Below are 17,144 nucleotides of genomic sequence, written 5' to 3'. Positions count from 1 at the left end.
TTTGGGCCCTATCAGTCTATCTACATCTTTCTTGAATTCTGGGTACCAGAACTGGGGTACACTGCATCTTGTGGGTACACAGATGCAGTCTGTGCTCACCCAGTGGGATGATCGTGACTTTATCTTGGCTAGTAACACCCCAGCAGATGCAGCCCAGCATCCAATTTGCCTTTACTACTGCAGCAGCACACTGCTGACTCACGTTCAGCTTCTCGTCCACCAGAAGCTCCAGGACCCTTTCTGCAAGGCTGCTCCCCAGCCATGCAGATCCTAGCCTGTACTGGGCTCTTTGATTATTCCATCCCTGGTGCAGAACTTTGCATTTGTCTTTGTTAAACTTCGTACTATTCTTGCTAGCCCTCTCTTCCAGGCTGTCCGGGTCTCTTTCAAAATGGCTCACCCTTCTGACTTGTCCACCTCACCACCCAGTTTGGTGTCATCAGCAAATGCGGTGGTGGTGTTTTCAGTCCTATCATCCAGATCATTTATAAAGGTGTTGATCAGTACAGAGTCCAGTATTGATCTGGGGGATCCCACTTGCAGCAGGCTGCCAGCCTGGGTAAAAAACATTGATGACCACCCTCTGAATACAGTCTGTTAGCCAGTTTCCTACCTATCTCACAGATCACCTATCCAATCTCCACCTTGCCAGTTTGTGCAGTAGAAAGCTTGAAAAAAGTGTTGAAAACAGCTTACTCTGGCTCCAGACCTGACTGAATATCTATCTGAATAGTACTGAACATAGCTCAAACAAAACTTGCTCTGACACTGGCTAGAAAATCGAGTTTTCAGATGTCTAAATCCAAGTCTCAGATATGAATCTGCTTGGATCCATCGATGTTACCTATAAAACCCCAAAAGTTACATTATGGAAAAAGACAACATGACATTATGACAAATCAAAGTAATGACCTCAAAAAATATTCTCTTGAGATTTGATACAAGACACAACAATTTACTTCTCTTTGCATTTCGTATCCTCTTCCTTAGAACTGGCTAATTTTTACTCTTACTTATCCCACGTTTGGCAACAAACTCTAAAGGCCAAGTAGCATATTATCAGGATAGTTTGCATATTACCCAGAAAGATGTAAGCTGTAGGAAAGCCACCTTAGTAGAATCAGAACGGTTAGGGTTGGAAGGGACCTTAAAGATCATCGAGTTCCAACCCCCCTGGCCATGGGCAGGGACACCTCTCACTAGACCAGGTCGCTCACAGCCCCATCCAGCCTGGCCTTGAACACTTCCAGGGATGGGGCATCCACAACTTCCATGGGCAACCTGTTCCAGCGTCTCACCACCCTCACAGGAAAGAATTTCTTCCTAATATCTAATGTAAATCTCACCTCTTTCAACTTAAAACCATTACCCCTTGTCCTATCGTTACACTCCCTCATAGAGTCCCTCCACAAATAATAAGAAAAGAAGATAGAGAAGTTAGAGAAAGTGCAAACAAGTTAAAAGCTTTATCATTATTCTTCAGATTGTTACTGACTACTGGTATTTCAGCAGTCCTGAGAACTCCCCCTATCAGCTTCATTCTATCGTGCTCCACACAAATTTTTAAAATATGTGCTTCTGACCCCCAAAGCATACAATCAAAAACACTGCAAAATAAGAGGGTGACCAGACAGACAAGGTTCTGTTCAGTGAGAGCATAAGAGGGTGGTGGCTATGCCTTAGTCATAGCGTGCATCAACCCTGCTCAATTCCAGTATAAACAGAAGAGCTTCAGCCCAGGTTCTATGATGAGAACACCAAGTAACAGTAGTAAAATAAACATACCAGCTGATTTTTGTAACAGCTTCCACTGCAAGAGCAACCACTACATAATTACAGTTTGACACAAGAAAGAGAAATGATGCAAATAGCTAGCATCTGCATTTACTTATACAAAACACCATGGGGAGATGGGATGGCATGAAAGTCACTCCTTGATAAATTTTTCAGTAGATATACCACAATTCCCACATAATCTCTCATATAGTCTTTAATCCACTTTAACTATGCATACTAATATGGGAAACATTTCCCTAACTGCATTTGGCAACATATGCTGCTATGTCTTGGGATATTGCATCCTTACTGGCTACCTGTAATACTACTGTAAATCTAGGTTAATTGTTACCAAGGCATCTTTACAGTTTTCATTTTATTGCAGAACTATGTCAGCCTACCTTCCCAGCTGCATCTGACACCTATTTTCTGAGACTAAATCATACTGTGGTTATTATTATGCAAACTTCCTTATCTTGCAGGAAGAGAGAGATTAAGAAATCAATCCTGGACTTATCACTTCTAACTTATCTATCACATTCATGGCAAATGTGTTTCCATGCTAACATAAACTATTCTTTGACTTTTAAATTTTGTGATCTGTACTTGCATTTACTACAAAACTCAGTACTGTCAGTGTGTGACAGAGTAGTACAATTGCCACCTATGCGCACAACTCTTGAGGAATTTGTGAAAAGGGTCAGAAAATGGAAATACAAAAACATCAAATACCTGCGTAACTTAGTATTGCACTCATGAGCTTCCACATAAAGACAAACCGTTAGTTTCTTCATGATAACAGTGGGGCAACACGCTGTCTTCTGGCAAAACACTACCACAGCTGATGAAGAACTTCAGGAGCAATTCCCTTTTGCTAAGAAAGCACCACCAGCATCCTCGCCCCATGGCACTCTGATTTGCCATCACCAACTCAAGCAGGAACAATCTAAAGCTACTTTGGAACTTCTCTTCTGCAATACATGGTCAATGAGATTCTAACAGAATTTGAGTTACAACACATTACTTACACAGTCAGAAGTGTTTAATCAGAATGACTGATGTAGCAGCATTGCAGAAGTTGCCTTACAAACATGAACAAATATGTGAGTTTAATCTAGCCAGACCATTGAGTAAAGCACCCTCCAGATTATGGTAAGTAATGTGAATGCATCCTTTGGGGATATAAATTTTGTGAATTACCAGCAAAAAAGAGGCAGCTGTCTGCTCAGAAAACAGACACTTTAAATGTCTAGTTTATACTCAGAATAACCTACATACCTTAAGCTGGGATCAGACAGACTGGACAACTATGAACAACTGGAGTACATCAGATTCTTTTATGAGTTTATCCTCACTTTCAGTATGCCATGTTCTCATGGCCCACTGAGACAGAAAGGATAATCTAAAGAGTCAGCCTGCATTAGCATTAGTAATGAACAAAATTGGTATCCCAAGAAGAGCTAATACACTTTAAATATAAGAAAGCCTTCAAGGTGTTTTGCAGGATTAACAAGACACAGATGAATCACATACGTTAACCAGGCCTATCTGGCAATATTCAGCATGGTGCATACGTAAGCAGAACAAACCCAAAAGAACCCAAGGTAACATTAGATTGCAGGTCTACTATGGCCAGTCTCCCCACTCTCAGCCCCAAACTGATGGCACTTATTATGGGGAGAGAGGGAGGTGATAACCCTATTAGGGCTTGCTTTGTTTTCCCAAGTATCCTGCTTAATGGAGGGACTGTAAAAAAAGATCATACTTAGCAAGAACTACTCTAATCACACTGTTCTTAATAAGTTATGGGAATAAGCAAAAATAATTCATAAGGAAGCAAATGCTCATTTGATGATAACAGCCAGAGACAGCAACTGGCACAGTACCTGTGCAGCATTTTTAAATTTAATTTCAAAGTGTTAAAACTATCCTTTGCTCTGTATTTCTACTTGTCAACTTTCTGAGTGCTAATTCAGACAGTCTCATCTCAGTCAATTTGTAGTATTTCTTGAAATGCAAAGGACCAGAATGTTTCAGCAACAGATGTACTACCACGGACACAGTTACTACGCTGGGGCCATTGCTTAACTTAACATTTCTGATCTTTCCCATGTATCCCTTCTGAGAGGCTTAAGGTTACCTCTCTCTCTCTCTAAAGGTGAAAAATAAAAGCACCTATCTGCTTCTAGAGATTATACCAGCCAATCCACTTTAGAGTCAGTACCTTATAAACAGAGCTGTAGGAATAACCAGTGACTCTCTTTGAAAAACCTAGTTACTATTTGTAACCAAAGCACTTGAGAAGGGAAGGGGACCAAGACGGTTCAGGGTTTATATGTTTGGCTTGTCTCCATAAAGGTTTACAAATTTTTGGTTGATTGGGACATCCATCACTGCTTTAGACACTTTCACAGGACTTGTATCTTATGAGAACGACAATCCTTTCTTTCCTACATATACATGACTCATCACAGTGTACCATTTCCAGTTCTCATAATCAAGCAGAGCACACTCTTTATACACAAAACCATAAACAACTGCCAATCCAGAGCACAGTTTCTGCAACAGCACCTTATAGTTTATTTGAACACAAATTAAGAAATAAAAATAAATTTTAAAAATCCAAACAAAAACCAACCCAGAATGGAATACTGTTTTTAAATTAATATAAACTAACCTTATTCAGTATTACTCACTGAGAGGAAGAGAACACCACAGGCCCATAGAATCAACCTGAATAGGCTTTCCCCACTATTTACACAACTAGATTCATATTCACCCCCAGAAACCAAAAAGACTATTTTTCTTTTGCACGAACTCCTGCTTCTATTGCCACAGCGTTTTTAAACTTAGTTCTGAAAAATCTGTGTTCTATTTCTTGAGAAAGGTGGGAAACTGGTATGCATTTAGGAATTTTCAGAAAAGCTACTGTATACATAAAAGAAAGAAATCTTACCCATTCTCCATTGGATCATCATGAGCAGAGCGATTGCTTGTAAATACAAAAGCCAGGCACAAGGAGAGGGATGGTTTGGTTTTACGTGCAATTTATCCAGATTCAACAGTTTTATTTGGCCCACCTTTTACCACTAGAGGCAGGAGGAAGCCAAAACTATTCCTACTCTAAGTCAAGAGAGGGAGTAGAAAACCTGGAGGAGACTACAGGTTGTTGCTCCTACACAGCTGAGAAGTTACTGGTACACTTTGAGGGTTTCAGTGCATTGAAGTGCCTCACCAAGAGACTTGCTATGCGTATCCTGTAAATGTCCCTGGCAGGTCCCAGACATTATGTTTCCTCCAAGAATAGGAAGCTCCAAACAATATCCATCTCAACACTGGCAAGCAAAGTCCTACAAATTCAGACAGTGAGCCAGTGAGCAGCACACACACCCCCCTTTTTTTTTTATAGCTGAAGGGGAGAAAATGCAAGATATATTAACATTTTTTAAAGAATCCAATCCTTATCATCATCATCTGTTTCTGGTTTAGTTACCAAGCTACATTAGTTTGACTAGCTACTTACAGATTCTCTCAAAACAGGTAACAAAAGCTCTTCTTAGAAACAGTAGTTACTGCCTTTTAGAAGAGGCAACAGACACCACAAGGAACTAAAATTCAGGAAGTGTTACCACCTACAGAGTAATTCAATCCTTTCTCTCTTCAAGAAACACGTTCTGGTGGCCTTTGTTTCCTCTTGGATTTTGAGATCAGCCTAATGCAATTGTGTTTCACAGCAACCTTTGTACTTTAACCTACTTTAGGTCCACCGTGATGAACCGGTTTGTTAGAAACAGCCAGGTTTGTACACTGCTTGAATTGCATACTGGGGAAGTATCATTCTGTGTCTACCCTATTCCTACACCTTTCTCTAGCTATTCCTGGAAAAAAGAATACTGGACCAGACTGGGCTTTTGAACTGACACAGTAGGACTGTATTTCTTGCTAAGATCACAGTTTGCTCTTATTTTATCTTCTGGGTAAGTGTTACTTTTGCAGAGCTGCCCAAGCTCTGCTTAAACATCCCAGGTAACTGCAAGACCCATGGATGGAGAACACATTGGCTAGGAAGAAACAGGAAATTTAATTCAACTGCCCCAAATCCACTGTGAGCTCAGCATGTTACATGGCAGCTAAAGTAATTTAATTAACTCCAACTGCCATGAACGGACCTTTCCCATAACAGCAAGTGAGCCCTAGACACCAAGATGGAGAATGACCTGCTTAGAAGCATCCTCTAACCTTTTGCTCACATCTGCGCGACTGCACAGATTATAAAAGTTACTGTGGAACAGCTTACAGGAAGCGTAATTTCTGAGCAGCAAGGAGAAGATAGCTACAATCAGCACCATGCATTATTTGTTTCCATCTCCATTAGCGACCTAATTCATAAAAAGTTCTGAAAGCAGAACTAGCAATCACGTGTACACCCAGCTGTCAAGAAAAAAACCCAGTCTTTGAATAAAACCCACAAAGTAGACCTCTCTTCTATGCAAAATAATGCAGGGAACAACTGCCTAAGGAACAAATGCTTCAGGGTTAGAAGTCACATCTTGCCTATCAACTAATTAATGTATTATGAGTAAGTCTCCATTTGTACTTATGTGGACTAGCTGAACACAACATGCCATATACCATAACTACATACAGTAAAGCTCTCATTAGGCAGTCCTGACAATCAGCTCCAAGGATCTACAGCCAGAGGTCCCAGGCAGAAAGGTCATCCAGAAGGAATACAAGGGGAATTGCTCTTCTCCTTTCGTGGGATGTGCATAAAAAGCTACTCAAAATACTCTTCTACTAAAAAGCCTCATCCCCTCAAGTGGCGTAGGAGGGATGTGTCAGTGTGCTCTCCTCAGGTAAGACGAAAATGCTCAAAATACTCTTCTACTAAAAAGCCTCATCCCCTCAAGTGGCGTAGGAGGGATGTGTCAGTGTAAGACGAATATACAGACAGATTGACCACCCGGGTAAGACACAGGCATAGAATAAGCACTTTATTTCTTTTTAAGTAAGTCTGTGATAAGAATTTGTTTAAAAACTAACCACATTGTACTGAAAGGGCAATCCAACCCCCACCGCTCATCATTAACCTCAATAGTCACCTGTTTTTCCCTATTCCTAGGGAAATATAGGCCCTGTAGCACAACCCAAAGACCAGCAAATGTAGGTTGTGACAGGCTACTAAAGAGACCTAATCTGGTAGAAGACCTTTAAACGAAGGCCACCTCTTGATTAATAGCTATGTTTTCTCTTTTTCTTTATTGGAGAATCTCTTTCTTCTTGTACTACTCTACATCATTCAAAAAACAGCAGCCTGAGGAAGTGAATACTTATGTGCAAGTCAACACTGAGTTACATATAAAAAGTAACTTGAAGTAAGAGTACAGGTTTAATTTGCCCCTTTGCAATCACCAGACCATAAATTAAATTGTCAGTACAGTTATGAGCTATACAAAGGATCACAAGCCATGTTTCAAGATCATACCTCTTATTTACATGGCTAAAAATTTATGTACAACACTCTAAAAAGCAAAATGCTTTTTAGAAAGTGAAGGAAAAAGCCCCAGTAATTTGCCTGCCCGTTCTGCACTGTTCTTAGTATCCTGAGCTCTGTGGTTTTGTGCTTATTTTCTTAAAAACATCTTCTACATACTTACTTCCTCAACACCAGCTAAAGGATACGGAGATCAACAAGAATCAAACTGCACCCACCAGCTGCAATTGCTGATTCTACATTACACAAGCACCCCAGTATTGCTAATTTCACTGGTGTGAATTGCCATACCCAGTTGTCAATTCTGTCTACTTCTAAACAAACATTCTAAACAAAGTCTTGCTGAGTGAAAAAGGAATGCCTGCAGGCTTAAGACCTTTAGTGCTCCAAAGAAATTTGAAAAATATGCTGCAACTATACAACTACAAAGCAAGGGGTAAAGAAGAGGCAGGAGAGCAGCGATTCTTCCCACAACACTGGTTGTAAAGAAATGCTGCTCACAGGAACAGTGGACTATTTCTAAATAGATCAGATCTTCCCATTTCAAAGTTACAACATAAAGATTCCAGTACTAAATAACAGGTTTTATATGAGAAGTGTATGACCTATGTTACTAGGATAGGTTCCTTTCAAATAACTGTTTGAAAAATTTATATTTTTTTTTAGGCTGGGACAGGAATGTGTGATATGGCAGGTTTCACAGAATAAACCTTCTCACAAAGTTTCCTGCAAGAACTGTAGCTAAATTTCATTTGTGTGTGCAGGCATATATGTAAAGAAAACTGCAGAAGACATACAAATATATATACACACTTCCATCATTATTGTCAGGTGTAGGAGATAGCACAGAAAGCAAGACAAAGATGACTGACCAATTCACAGCAAGCACGAAGAAGAGAAAGTTTAAGCAAACTATTTTACTTTCACTTGCAAGAGAACAGGAACACGCTCAGAGTCAGTGACCGCATTTCTAAGAGTAATGTCTTATCAATCTCAAACATCTGATGCTGACCAAGTTACATAATTTTTGAAAAATATTTGCGTCAAAAGCATAGCTGTACTGACAGGAAAGCAGTATCAAGTCATGTTATCATCAGGCAAAATCTTCATACTTGGCTCTTGCAAGACTGATTGTACACAAACTACCTGTGTCACATTACAGTAGTCAAACTACTATTGCAGAAGGCAGAAGTGCTATGGCTTTTCTGTATAAGAAGACATACACAGTACTCCCATTTAAACTAATTCTGGTAACTAAATTGCTAGGGGATGCAGTCATATGAAACTACTTTTCAACATTTAAAGACCTTTTAGCTTCAGTTAGAAGAAAGGGACTTAGAAGTTAAAGCTAATGGAGTAACAGCGAGTTCTATTTAAGCTCATGGTTTAGAGCAAAGCTCAGCTGGAAGCTGAAGATTTTTAAAACTACAGGCTAAGACTTCTTGATTTTAAAGTCATGGTTTAGCCTTGTCTAGATAAACCCTGAAGGAGCCAGTCATCCTCCTCTGCTTTTTTCCCCCCCTTCCCATCACAGTGACTCACATAACATGCTGCAAATAGAGTTTACAGGGCTGTTAAGATCAAGCCCATCCAGGAACCCAAATACCCTTTCAATAATAAAATGAACATATAAACCTACAAGAATCTTGTTAACATACATTTATATGCCACAAGTACTGACAAAGACTAGAACAAAGACAGTCAGGAAGAAGAGACAAAAAAGAGTAAGTGGCACGTAAGGGGAAAAGAAAGATGGGAGGAGAAGCAGGCAAGATCGGCTAAGAGTTTAACAGTCATAAGTTTTAGAACTCCCATTTTAAAATGAAACTCTGGACTTGAGCCAAGTGACTTTATAGTGCTTAACACGAGGCCCTCTGAGTGGGAAATGTCTCATTCATTCTTGTTTCCAAAATTGAACACTGAAAATCTCAATGCTTATATTATCTATACATGCCATGCTTGCACGATGAGCTTGTAATTCACAGTACTAAAGAAATTTGTGGGGTGGGGGATGAGGAGGAGGGAAGGGAAGGGGAGATGTTATCAAGGATTAAGAGACAGGAGGAGAGCCATCTGCAGCAGTCATTCAAATGGAACAGACAGAAGGGAACTCTTCTACACAAACTTACCTCACATCATGCAACCACAGAAAAAAATAATTGCAATATTCTCTTTAAAGACATCACAATCCCTGTGGATTTTCCTCTAGACAGTTTGTTTATTTTCAAGACAAAAAGGAGTCTTTATCACTTTTCCCCCGCCCTTCCTTTTTAAATACACTGGTACTTGCATTTATTTTGTACAAACGTTTAATAATGGGTAACACTGAGAAACTTACCTCAAAGTACACTGGGCTACGTATAACCTTCTCATTCTATTTTTGTATAGTGACAGGACCCCTGAAACTAACCCGGTAAGAATTCCAGTGGAGCACAAATATTTTATGGATTTATATTTCAGTTTTGCTCTCTCCAGCAGTAAAACTTGTTTTCTAGTACTTTAAACAAAGTAAAAACATCCAGAATATAAGTGTTTCTAATGTAAATTCAATAAAATTTTCAGTGCATTTTACTATTGATGGTAGTGACCCAGGTTCCTTCCATATTGTATCCCAAGAAATGTCTGAAAATAAGTTCCTATTTTTCCTCAGACATCATTTTTAAGCTACATGCACAGACTATCAATATGTAGACTAGAAAAGACTTGGTCTTTTATTATTAAATATTTTCACTCGAGTGCAATAAACCTGAAAAGCTAGCACTCCCCTGCTCAGTAGCCTCCTAAAAGCATCAATCATGGGGTGTAAGAACAGTCAAGAGATTTAAACTGATCCCTAGCATACTTTGGGCACACGTTCCACTGATGTTTGTGCAGAATGAAGCCAGGGACAGGTCAAGGTCCTCTACAGACAGGCCTAGGTTCTCCATTAACCTTTTACCAGGCAAGCACACGCTGCCTACTGCACTGCTGAATTCTAACACCTAATGGGTCCTTTTACTGAAGTCACAGCTGCTTACCAGATGAAAACTGGATAAGCATGAGCCATTCCCTTCTGTTTTCCAAGGAGGGAAACCCCATGAATGCAGGAAGAAGACATAATGAACTTCAACTCATTATGCACCTCTACTGAGCCATTGAGAAACCTGGCCCATGGGGAGCCCTTCTGAGTACACCTTCTCTGTAGTACATGGTATCCTCTACACATGCAGCCATGGGGAAGTCCTCCATGAACTTTAAAAACCAAATCAACACACGCACACTCTGCATGCTTCAGCCTTTGTCTTTATAGAGCAGGGATAGCAGAATGCTAATAAATAAGATTTTTTTTTTTTTTTTTTAATTGGACTAGTGAAAGTTCACAAAGCGCTTAAGATTAATGGATGGAACGTGCCAGTTCAAGGGCAACAGAGAGAGCAACTGAATACTAAGTAGCAGAATAGGATGATTAAACCACATAGTTCTCACCTAAAAAAAAAAGCTTCGGAACAGCTCCTTTGCAAGAAGCTATTTCTCAAAATTTCTAATGAAACCACAAAAAAACCCAACAAATCATTTTGTTTTGGTTTGCTTTTTGTCTCTCCAATGACAGAACCTGCCAAAGAGATGTTAATCTATTAAGTCAACTGCAAAGCTCTTGACTAAGTAAAGACAGAGGTATTTTAACTATACACAACTTTTTGCTCCGTGAGCAGGATCTGGCTTGAGAATGCTGTTTACAACTGTTCCAATTTGACTGGAAATCTAAAAATGTAGACTGGCTTCCAGAAAAGCTAGATCTAAAACAAGCTGTAATTGGCATGCCGCCACTTTATCTGAATCCCGAGTGTATCTGAAAAGTTTTTAAGGAGTGTGAATCTTCTACAAAAGCCACTCAGCTCTTTAAACCGTTGCTTGCCTTTGTTCTCCTAATAAGTTCATCAAGTCTATCTATTAGAATCCTGGAGTCTGCTTCTCATCACCCTCGTTTTCTTTTCAAAGAAGAATAACAAACAGCAGAGTAACTTGAGCAATTAGAAGCCACAGATCATACACATACATCAAATATTTTCATTTTGATAGTGCACAGTGCAAGATTCACTTGCTGAAGAGTCAAGTCTGTTTTTGACTGGGGTGGCATTAGGCAGGACAGGTTGATGTGATTGCACCAGGTCCCATTCTCCAGACTGACGCAGCTCTGCAGCCTCCTCTGTTATTACAGAGCGCACATACTGTACGGAGGTTGGAGATTGTGCCTATTAAAAAGCAAAGCTCCCGCCAAAGATCTTTTACGAGCTTATTCAACAACACATCTGCAACAATATAAAAAAATCAAGGTGCTTTCTGGGCCATCATACATCTCTGCCTACCTGCTTATAAGACTGTACCAGGTCTCTCACAAACATACATATCATCTTCAATTCTCGAGGGATTTGAGGTTACCTACCAAATTAGACCAAACACGTAACACTCAGTTTTAACACTCTTTTTAAGCTCCCTTATCCCCTCATTTAAGGATAATAGCTTAGCAGATGAGATGCATAATTAAATACCAGACAGACCTGAAGACTGCCATTCTAGACTGCTATTGCCAGTCTAGAACACATTCTTCCCAGTAATCTGACCGAGGGGTGGTGAATTTGCATATGGTGACGTGAACCACCACAAAACAGATTGGGCATCTTTTAGTTTGCTTTCCAGTGAGACTCTTGCTACTGGTTCCATTGTGTACATTGCTGTCATAGTCTACACACATCAAATAAATACTCTTCGTAAATCTCACCTCAAATTTATCCATCATAATTCTTTAGCTTTGATCCAAGCAAAGCTTTCAACAGAATTACAGAATCAGCTGGAAGGAACCTCTGGAGGTCACATGGTGTGTCATCCATGTGTCATGTCATGTCTGTTCCTCCCTCTGGCCCCAGCTGAAGCAGGGCCACCTACAGCCAGTTGCCCAGGACTGTGTCCAGATGGCAACTGAGTATCTCCAAGGATATTCAAAGAGATTCCTTGGAGAATCTCGAAGGAGATTCCAGAGCCTCCTCTGAGAAGCCTATTCCAGTGCTCATTCATCCTCACAGTATCTTTGTAAACAAGCTGGAAACATATAGATTAGATGAGTAGACTGCAGGGAGGTCAGAAGCTGGCTGGAGCGAGCAATTGGTGGTTCAAGTGACAGCAAGTTACTAGCAGCATTCCTGAAGGGTCAGTACAGAAGCTGATAACTATTTAACATCTTCATCATGGCCAAGGCTGCCGTTCAGAGGGGCCTGGACAAGCTGAAGGAATTTCTCAACAGAAAACTCATGAATTTTGACAAAGGCAAATGCAAAGTCCTGCACCTGGAATGGAATGGAAGAACCCCATACTGGGATTATCAGCTCAAGAAGATAACCCCATGCTTGTACAGGCTGCAGACTGGCCAGGTTGTGGCTCTGCGATGTAGGAGTTGAAGGGTGTGGGAAGAATGTCCAGGTGGAAAAGATAAACGTGAGTCAGTAGTGTGCTCCTGCAGCGGAAAAAGCAACCTGTATGCCAGGCTGCATCAGCAAGAATGCAAAACAGCAACTTGAGGGAAATTATTATTCCCCTTCACTCAGCATTAGTAAAGCTTCAACTAGAGTACCGTGTCCAGCTACAAGTTCCCTAGCTCAAGGGAGGCAACACCACATTGGAAGAAGTCCAGCAGAGGGCCACCAAGGTGATTAGAAGGCACGCTGTATCTGAGGAGAGGCGGGGGGAGACCAGTTTGCTTAGCTTGGAGGGTGACGCAGCTGCAACCTTCCACTATCTAACAGGAGATTAATACAGAAGAGAGCACCAGACCCTTCTTAGAGACGCACAGCAGAAGGACAGGTGACAACTCACAGCAAGGAAAATTCTGATCACATGCAAGAAGACACATTTCCACAACAAAGGTAGTTGAGCACTGGATGGAGTACCCAGAGACCCTGTAGAATCTCCACTCTTGCAGATATTCAAATCTTGGGTGGAGAGGGCTCTGAGCACCATAACCTAACTTTCAAGTTAGCCCTGCTTTCAACAGGGGCTCAGACCAGATGGCCTCCAGACCTAAATTACTTCATGATCTGCCTGGAGCATGTGAGGTTTCTGATATGAAGAGTGTTTGGATATTTCTGTTAAAGAACTACATGCAATCACTTCCTGAATTGGTGATAAACAGGTCCCTATCACCTTCCACATTTGGGCTTCTAAAAGTGGATTCTATGCCCTCGCAGAGCACCAGATTTACATATGCCAACCAAAAAAAATCAAGCCTTTACTTCACATTCTTCATAATCCAAGTCTAGATTGCAGTATATAACACTAGATTATTAGATAAAGTTAGAGTAAAACCTAGATTGGATTTAAGAATAACATGGGAACAATAGCCATTCACAATAACAGTAAAATTATGTCTGTGATTCATAGGATTTTGTATTCCTCATCAACAATTTCAAAATTAGGATCCACATCAGGACTGTCAACAGCTTAACAGAAAACTTAGTACATCATGCTGATCTCAATTCTGTAACATTTAAATTAATTTCTGCTTCTCATCATCAGTAAATACATTTTGCTATGACAAGTTAACTAATTGGTAGCGGGACACTAGTAAACCCATACAAATAAACCCACACACATGTGCATACACACATTCTTGGTTTTTTCAGCTTATCTGAGAAAAGAGGAACAGAACTTTAGCCTGGTGACCAAAACTGAAACTTCATTTTCACAAAAACTATATAACATCCGTTGTCACAAGACTTTCTCTTAGTATGGTGGGGAGGGTGGAGGGGCAGTGCAGGGAAGAGAGAGTTCCATCCTCTAACATATTTCAGCGGACTCTTGAGGCACGTTTCTTAACAGAGGTAGAAATCTCTTAACATTTAGAAAAAAAAGAAAAGAATAGAGAAGCACTGAAGATTTCTCATTGCCATTCTGCTTTATATGCACTGAGAAAGTTTCCACTGCCCACCTGTTCCATTCAGAGGAATATTGCAGGCACACAGGACATGCAAAAAGTGTAACTGATCACCTCTTTGTGAATCATGACATGTAGCTGGCAGAACAAGGGAGAGGCCATGTAATTCTCTTTTCTCACACAGTTTGGCAAACACAAGGCAATACACTAAAATCTGAATAAAGTTTCAGTGCATTGCTCAATCACAATCAAGAGATGATGCACTTCCAGTTTTCATGCTAATGGAACTCAGACAAGTTGAACATTTCATCTTATCAACTTTCAGATGTCTAGATATGTAAAAGCCGTAATTCCAATCTCTCAGGTTGGATGAAAGCTTTTGTCCTACCTGCACAAAGATAAGCCAGCAGAGTTCATGCCAGAAAAATCAGAATCTAGTCCTATCATTAAAACATTAGCTAAGTCCCCTCAAGGTAGGAAAATGAAGATCTGGATAATTGGTAGTTTCTACTGGAGGGAACTGTACTTAAAGGGACTAGCCTTCTCCTGCTTAGACAAATAACATAATCCAATATGATTCTGCCTTTGATGAAACTAAGAACACAAACAATTTTAAGATTCCTTATCTAGTTTGAGTCTTCCCACAACGAGACTTGCTAAGGAAATGAGTGTAGACATGCACAGAGACAAGATCACATACACATAGCAACATGACAGCTGTTCGATACCTCACTGAAACAGAACCCCTTTTTCAATTAAAAGTCATATCCCAGATAAATACAAGTATATTAAAAAAAATATCGAAGACAAACAGGGTAAGAGAAGGAAGGAGGTATGAAAAAAACCTACTTGCATTCTTCATTATTATCTACCCAGAAGGATGCAGGGGTTTGGGTTTTTTTTTTAACACAAGCACAGATTTGATAATAGATGCTACAATGGTCTCCTTCCAGTGGTATGAAATGGGATAAGAAGAACAGATATTTCTAATGAATGAACTTCTCTATCTCATTATATATCTCTTATCAAAGCGATTTAATTTTCTGAAATCTACTTGAGATTTTTTTTTGTTCACAACTAGACAGATAGACATTTAAGTATTTATATGTTAATAAACACTAAACTTTCTAATGTCCTTAAACAAATTAATACCTCCTCTGTTTTTTTCCTATACGTTTATTGTAAGAAAGTACCAGTCAGAGAGAGATAAAGTGAAATATCACCAGGAAAGTGATTATTGATTTCCATATATTTTCCTGTAAGGTTTGAGACCGAAATCCCATTCCTCATCTAAAACACACGACCTTTTATCAGTATGGAATTTGAAATCCTTTTTCTAGTCAGTCCAGATTTACTGGAATAATAAGTAAAGCCAGAAGAAGAAGAAGAAGATATCTTTAACATACGCCGAAGTTTGGAAATACATGCTCCTATTACAGCCCCACCCTAGAAGGGGCACTTGGCAAAAGGGGTACCACACATTTTAAAGTCTTTAAAGGCAGCCCTTTTTCTGAAGCTGCCGCTCAGGAGGTTTCCAACTCTCTCTCTCTCAAAAAAAAAAAAAAAAAAAAGGAAGAAGAAGAAAAATAATAAAAATAGGTGTGGGGACAACTCCTACCCTCCTACCCTAGCTGAAGCGCCACAGGTGTCATCAAGAGTGTGTTATTCACGCTTAAGCAAGAGGAAGAGGAAACTTCACAGAGATTTAAGCAGAGAGTAGCCACAACGCCAGCCACAACGCCACCGCAGCCACCTTTGCCCACGATCGTCCCAATTTCGATAAAAAAAGAGAGGTTTTCCTCCCTCCATATCCCCTTACCTTCCACCGAGCGCCCGATGCTGTGCAAGTGCGTGAGGGAGGGGTAGGCGGCATGGACGCTCTTCAGGTACGCCTCCAGCTCCTCGGCGTGGTGGTACTTGAAATCCAGGGCGGCCGCCACAGAAATTAAGCAGAGGATGCCCACCACCTCCTAAAAAGAAACAGATGAAGCAAACAACCGCGGGGACCGGCGGGCTTGTCGCGGCAGCGGCAGAGCCGGGACAGCGACAAGCCCGCCCGGGGGAGCCTTCCCGCCTCAGCCCGTTTCCCTTCAGAGGGAGCAGGTGCCTTCCCCCCCAGCTCCTACCCCCCGCATGGTGCCGCCGCTCTTCCACAACTGGAACTCCGACCTCGGGCGGGGGACGCCATCCCCCGCCGGCCGGCCTCGCCCTGCCCCTGACTGACGCGGGCTCCATCCACTCAGGTCCCCCCGGCCCGCCCATGGGGGCAGAGGGGACACACCGCCACCCCTCCTCCCCCTTCTCCCCTCCCTCCTTCCCGCCGCACCTCAGCGCCTCACGGCTCCTGTCAGGGCGGCGGCGCGGCTTTCCCCGCCGTCTGTCGGCGGCCCTGCTCCCCGGCGGGGTGAAGCCCACCCTCCTCTTCCTCCCTCCTCGGGGGCTGAAGGGAGGGAAAGGGTCGGAGCCTACGGGGAGCGTCTGGCTTCGCGTCGGGCTGGCCCGGCGGTGGGGCAGTGTCCTGAGGAGGCAGCGCGGGCCACATTTTGGCAAGTTCCTGATGGTTTTACCTCAGTTTTAATTCCCGGAGGGGGAGAGGGGCATCTGGAGGAAAAAAAAATAAAAATAAAAATAAAAAAAAGGTTTTTTTTTTTGTTTTTTTTTTTATGAGAGGTGTGATGACTGCTGGGGTCCGGCTGACATGTACCAGTCATACATGTATGTACATAAATACTTGGTCAACAGCCAGCTGAACACGAGCCAGCAGTGTGCTCAGGTGGCCAAGAAAGCCAACGGTATCCTGGCCTGTATCAGGAATAGCGTGGCCAGCAGGAGTAGGGAGGTGACCGTCCCCCCTGTATTGGGCATGGGCGAAGCCTCACCTCGAGTGCTGTGTCCAATTTTGGGCCCCTTACCACAAAAATGACATTGAGGTGCTGGAGCGGGTCCAGAGAAGGGCAACGAAGCTGGTGA

At 41.5% G+C, this 17,144-nt stretch overlaps 1 protein-coding gene across 3 annotated transcripts in view; it reads right to left on the bottom strand.

Moving 5' to 3' along the window:
* The window catches only part of CPM (carboxypeptidase M), a 35,396-nt gene extending 18,772 nt beyond the window's left edge, over positions 1-16,624 (bottom strand). Inside the window, exons 1-2 of one of the 3 annotated variants that reach the window (XM_014963622.1) lie at positions 16,501-16,624; positions 15,994-16,144 (exon numbers count right to left, since the gene is read on the bottom strand). In XM_014963622.1, coding sequence (XP_014819108.1) covers positions 15,994-16,047 — 54 coding nt within the window. In that variant the 5' untranslated portion in view covers positions 16,048-16,144; positions 16,501-16,624. Of the gene's footprint in view, positions 1-15,993; positions 16,145-16,300; positions 16,378-16,500 lie in introns of those variants that run through there. The other 2 variants (XM_014963621.1, XM_014963620.1) reach the window with 2 other exon arrangements.
* Positions 16,625-17,144: the final 520 nt, after the last annotated feature.

Source organism: Calidris pugnax, unplaced genomic scaffold (genome assembly GCF_001431845.1).
Source record: "Calidris pugnax isolate Ruff unplaced genomic scaffold, ASM143184v1 scaffold44, whole genome shotgun sequence".
NCBI classification, from domain to species: Eukaryota; Metazoa; Chordata; class Aves; order Charadriiformes; family Scolopacidae; genus Calidris; species Calidris pugnax.
This window is presented reverse-complemented; position numbering and strand designations above follow the sequence as displayed.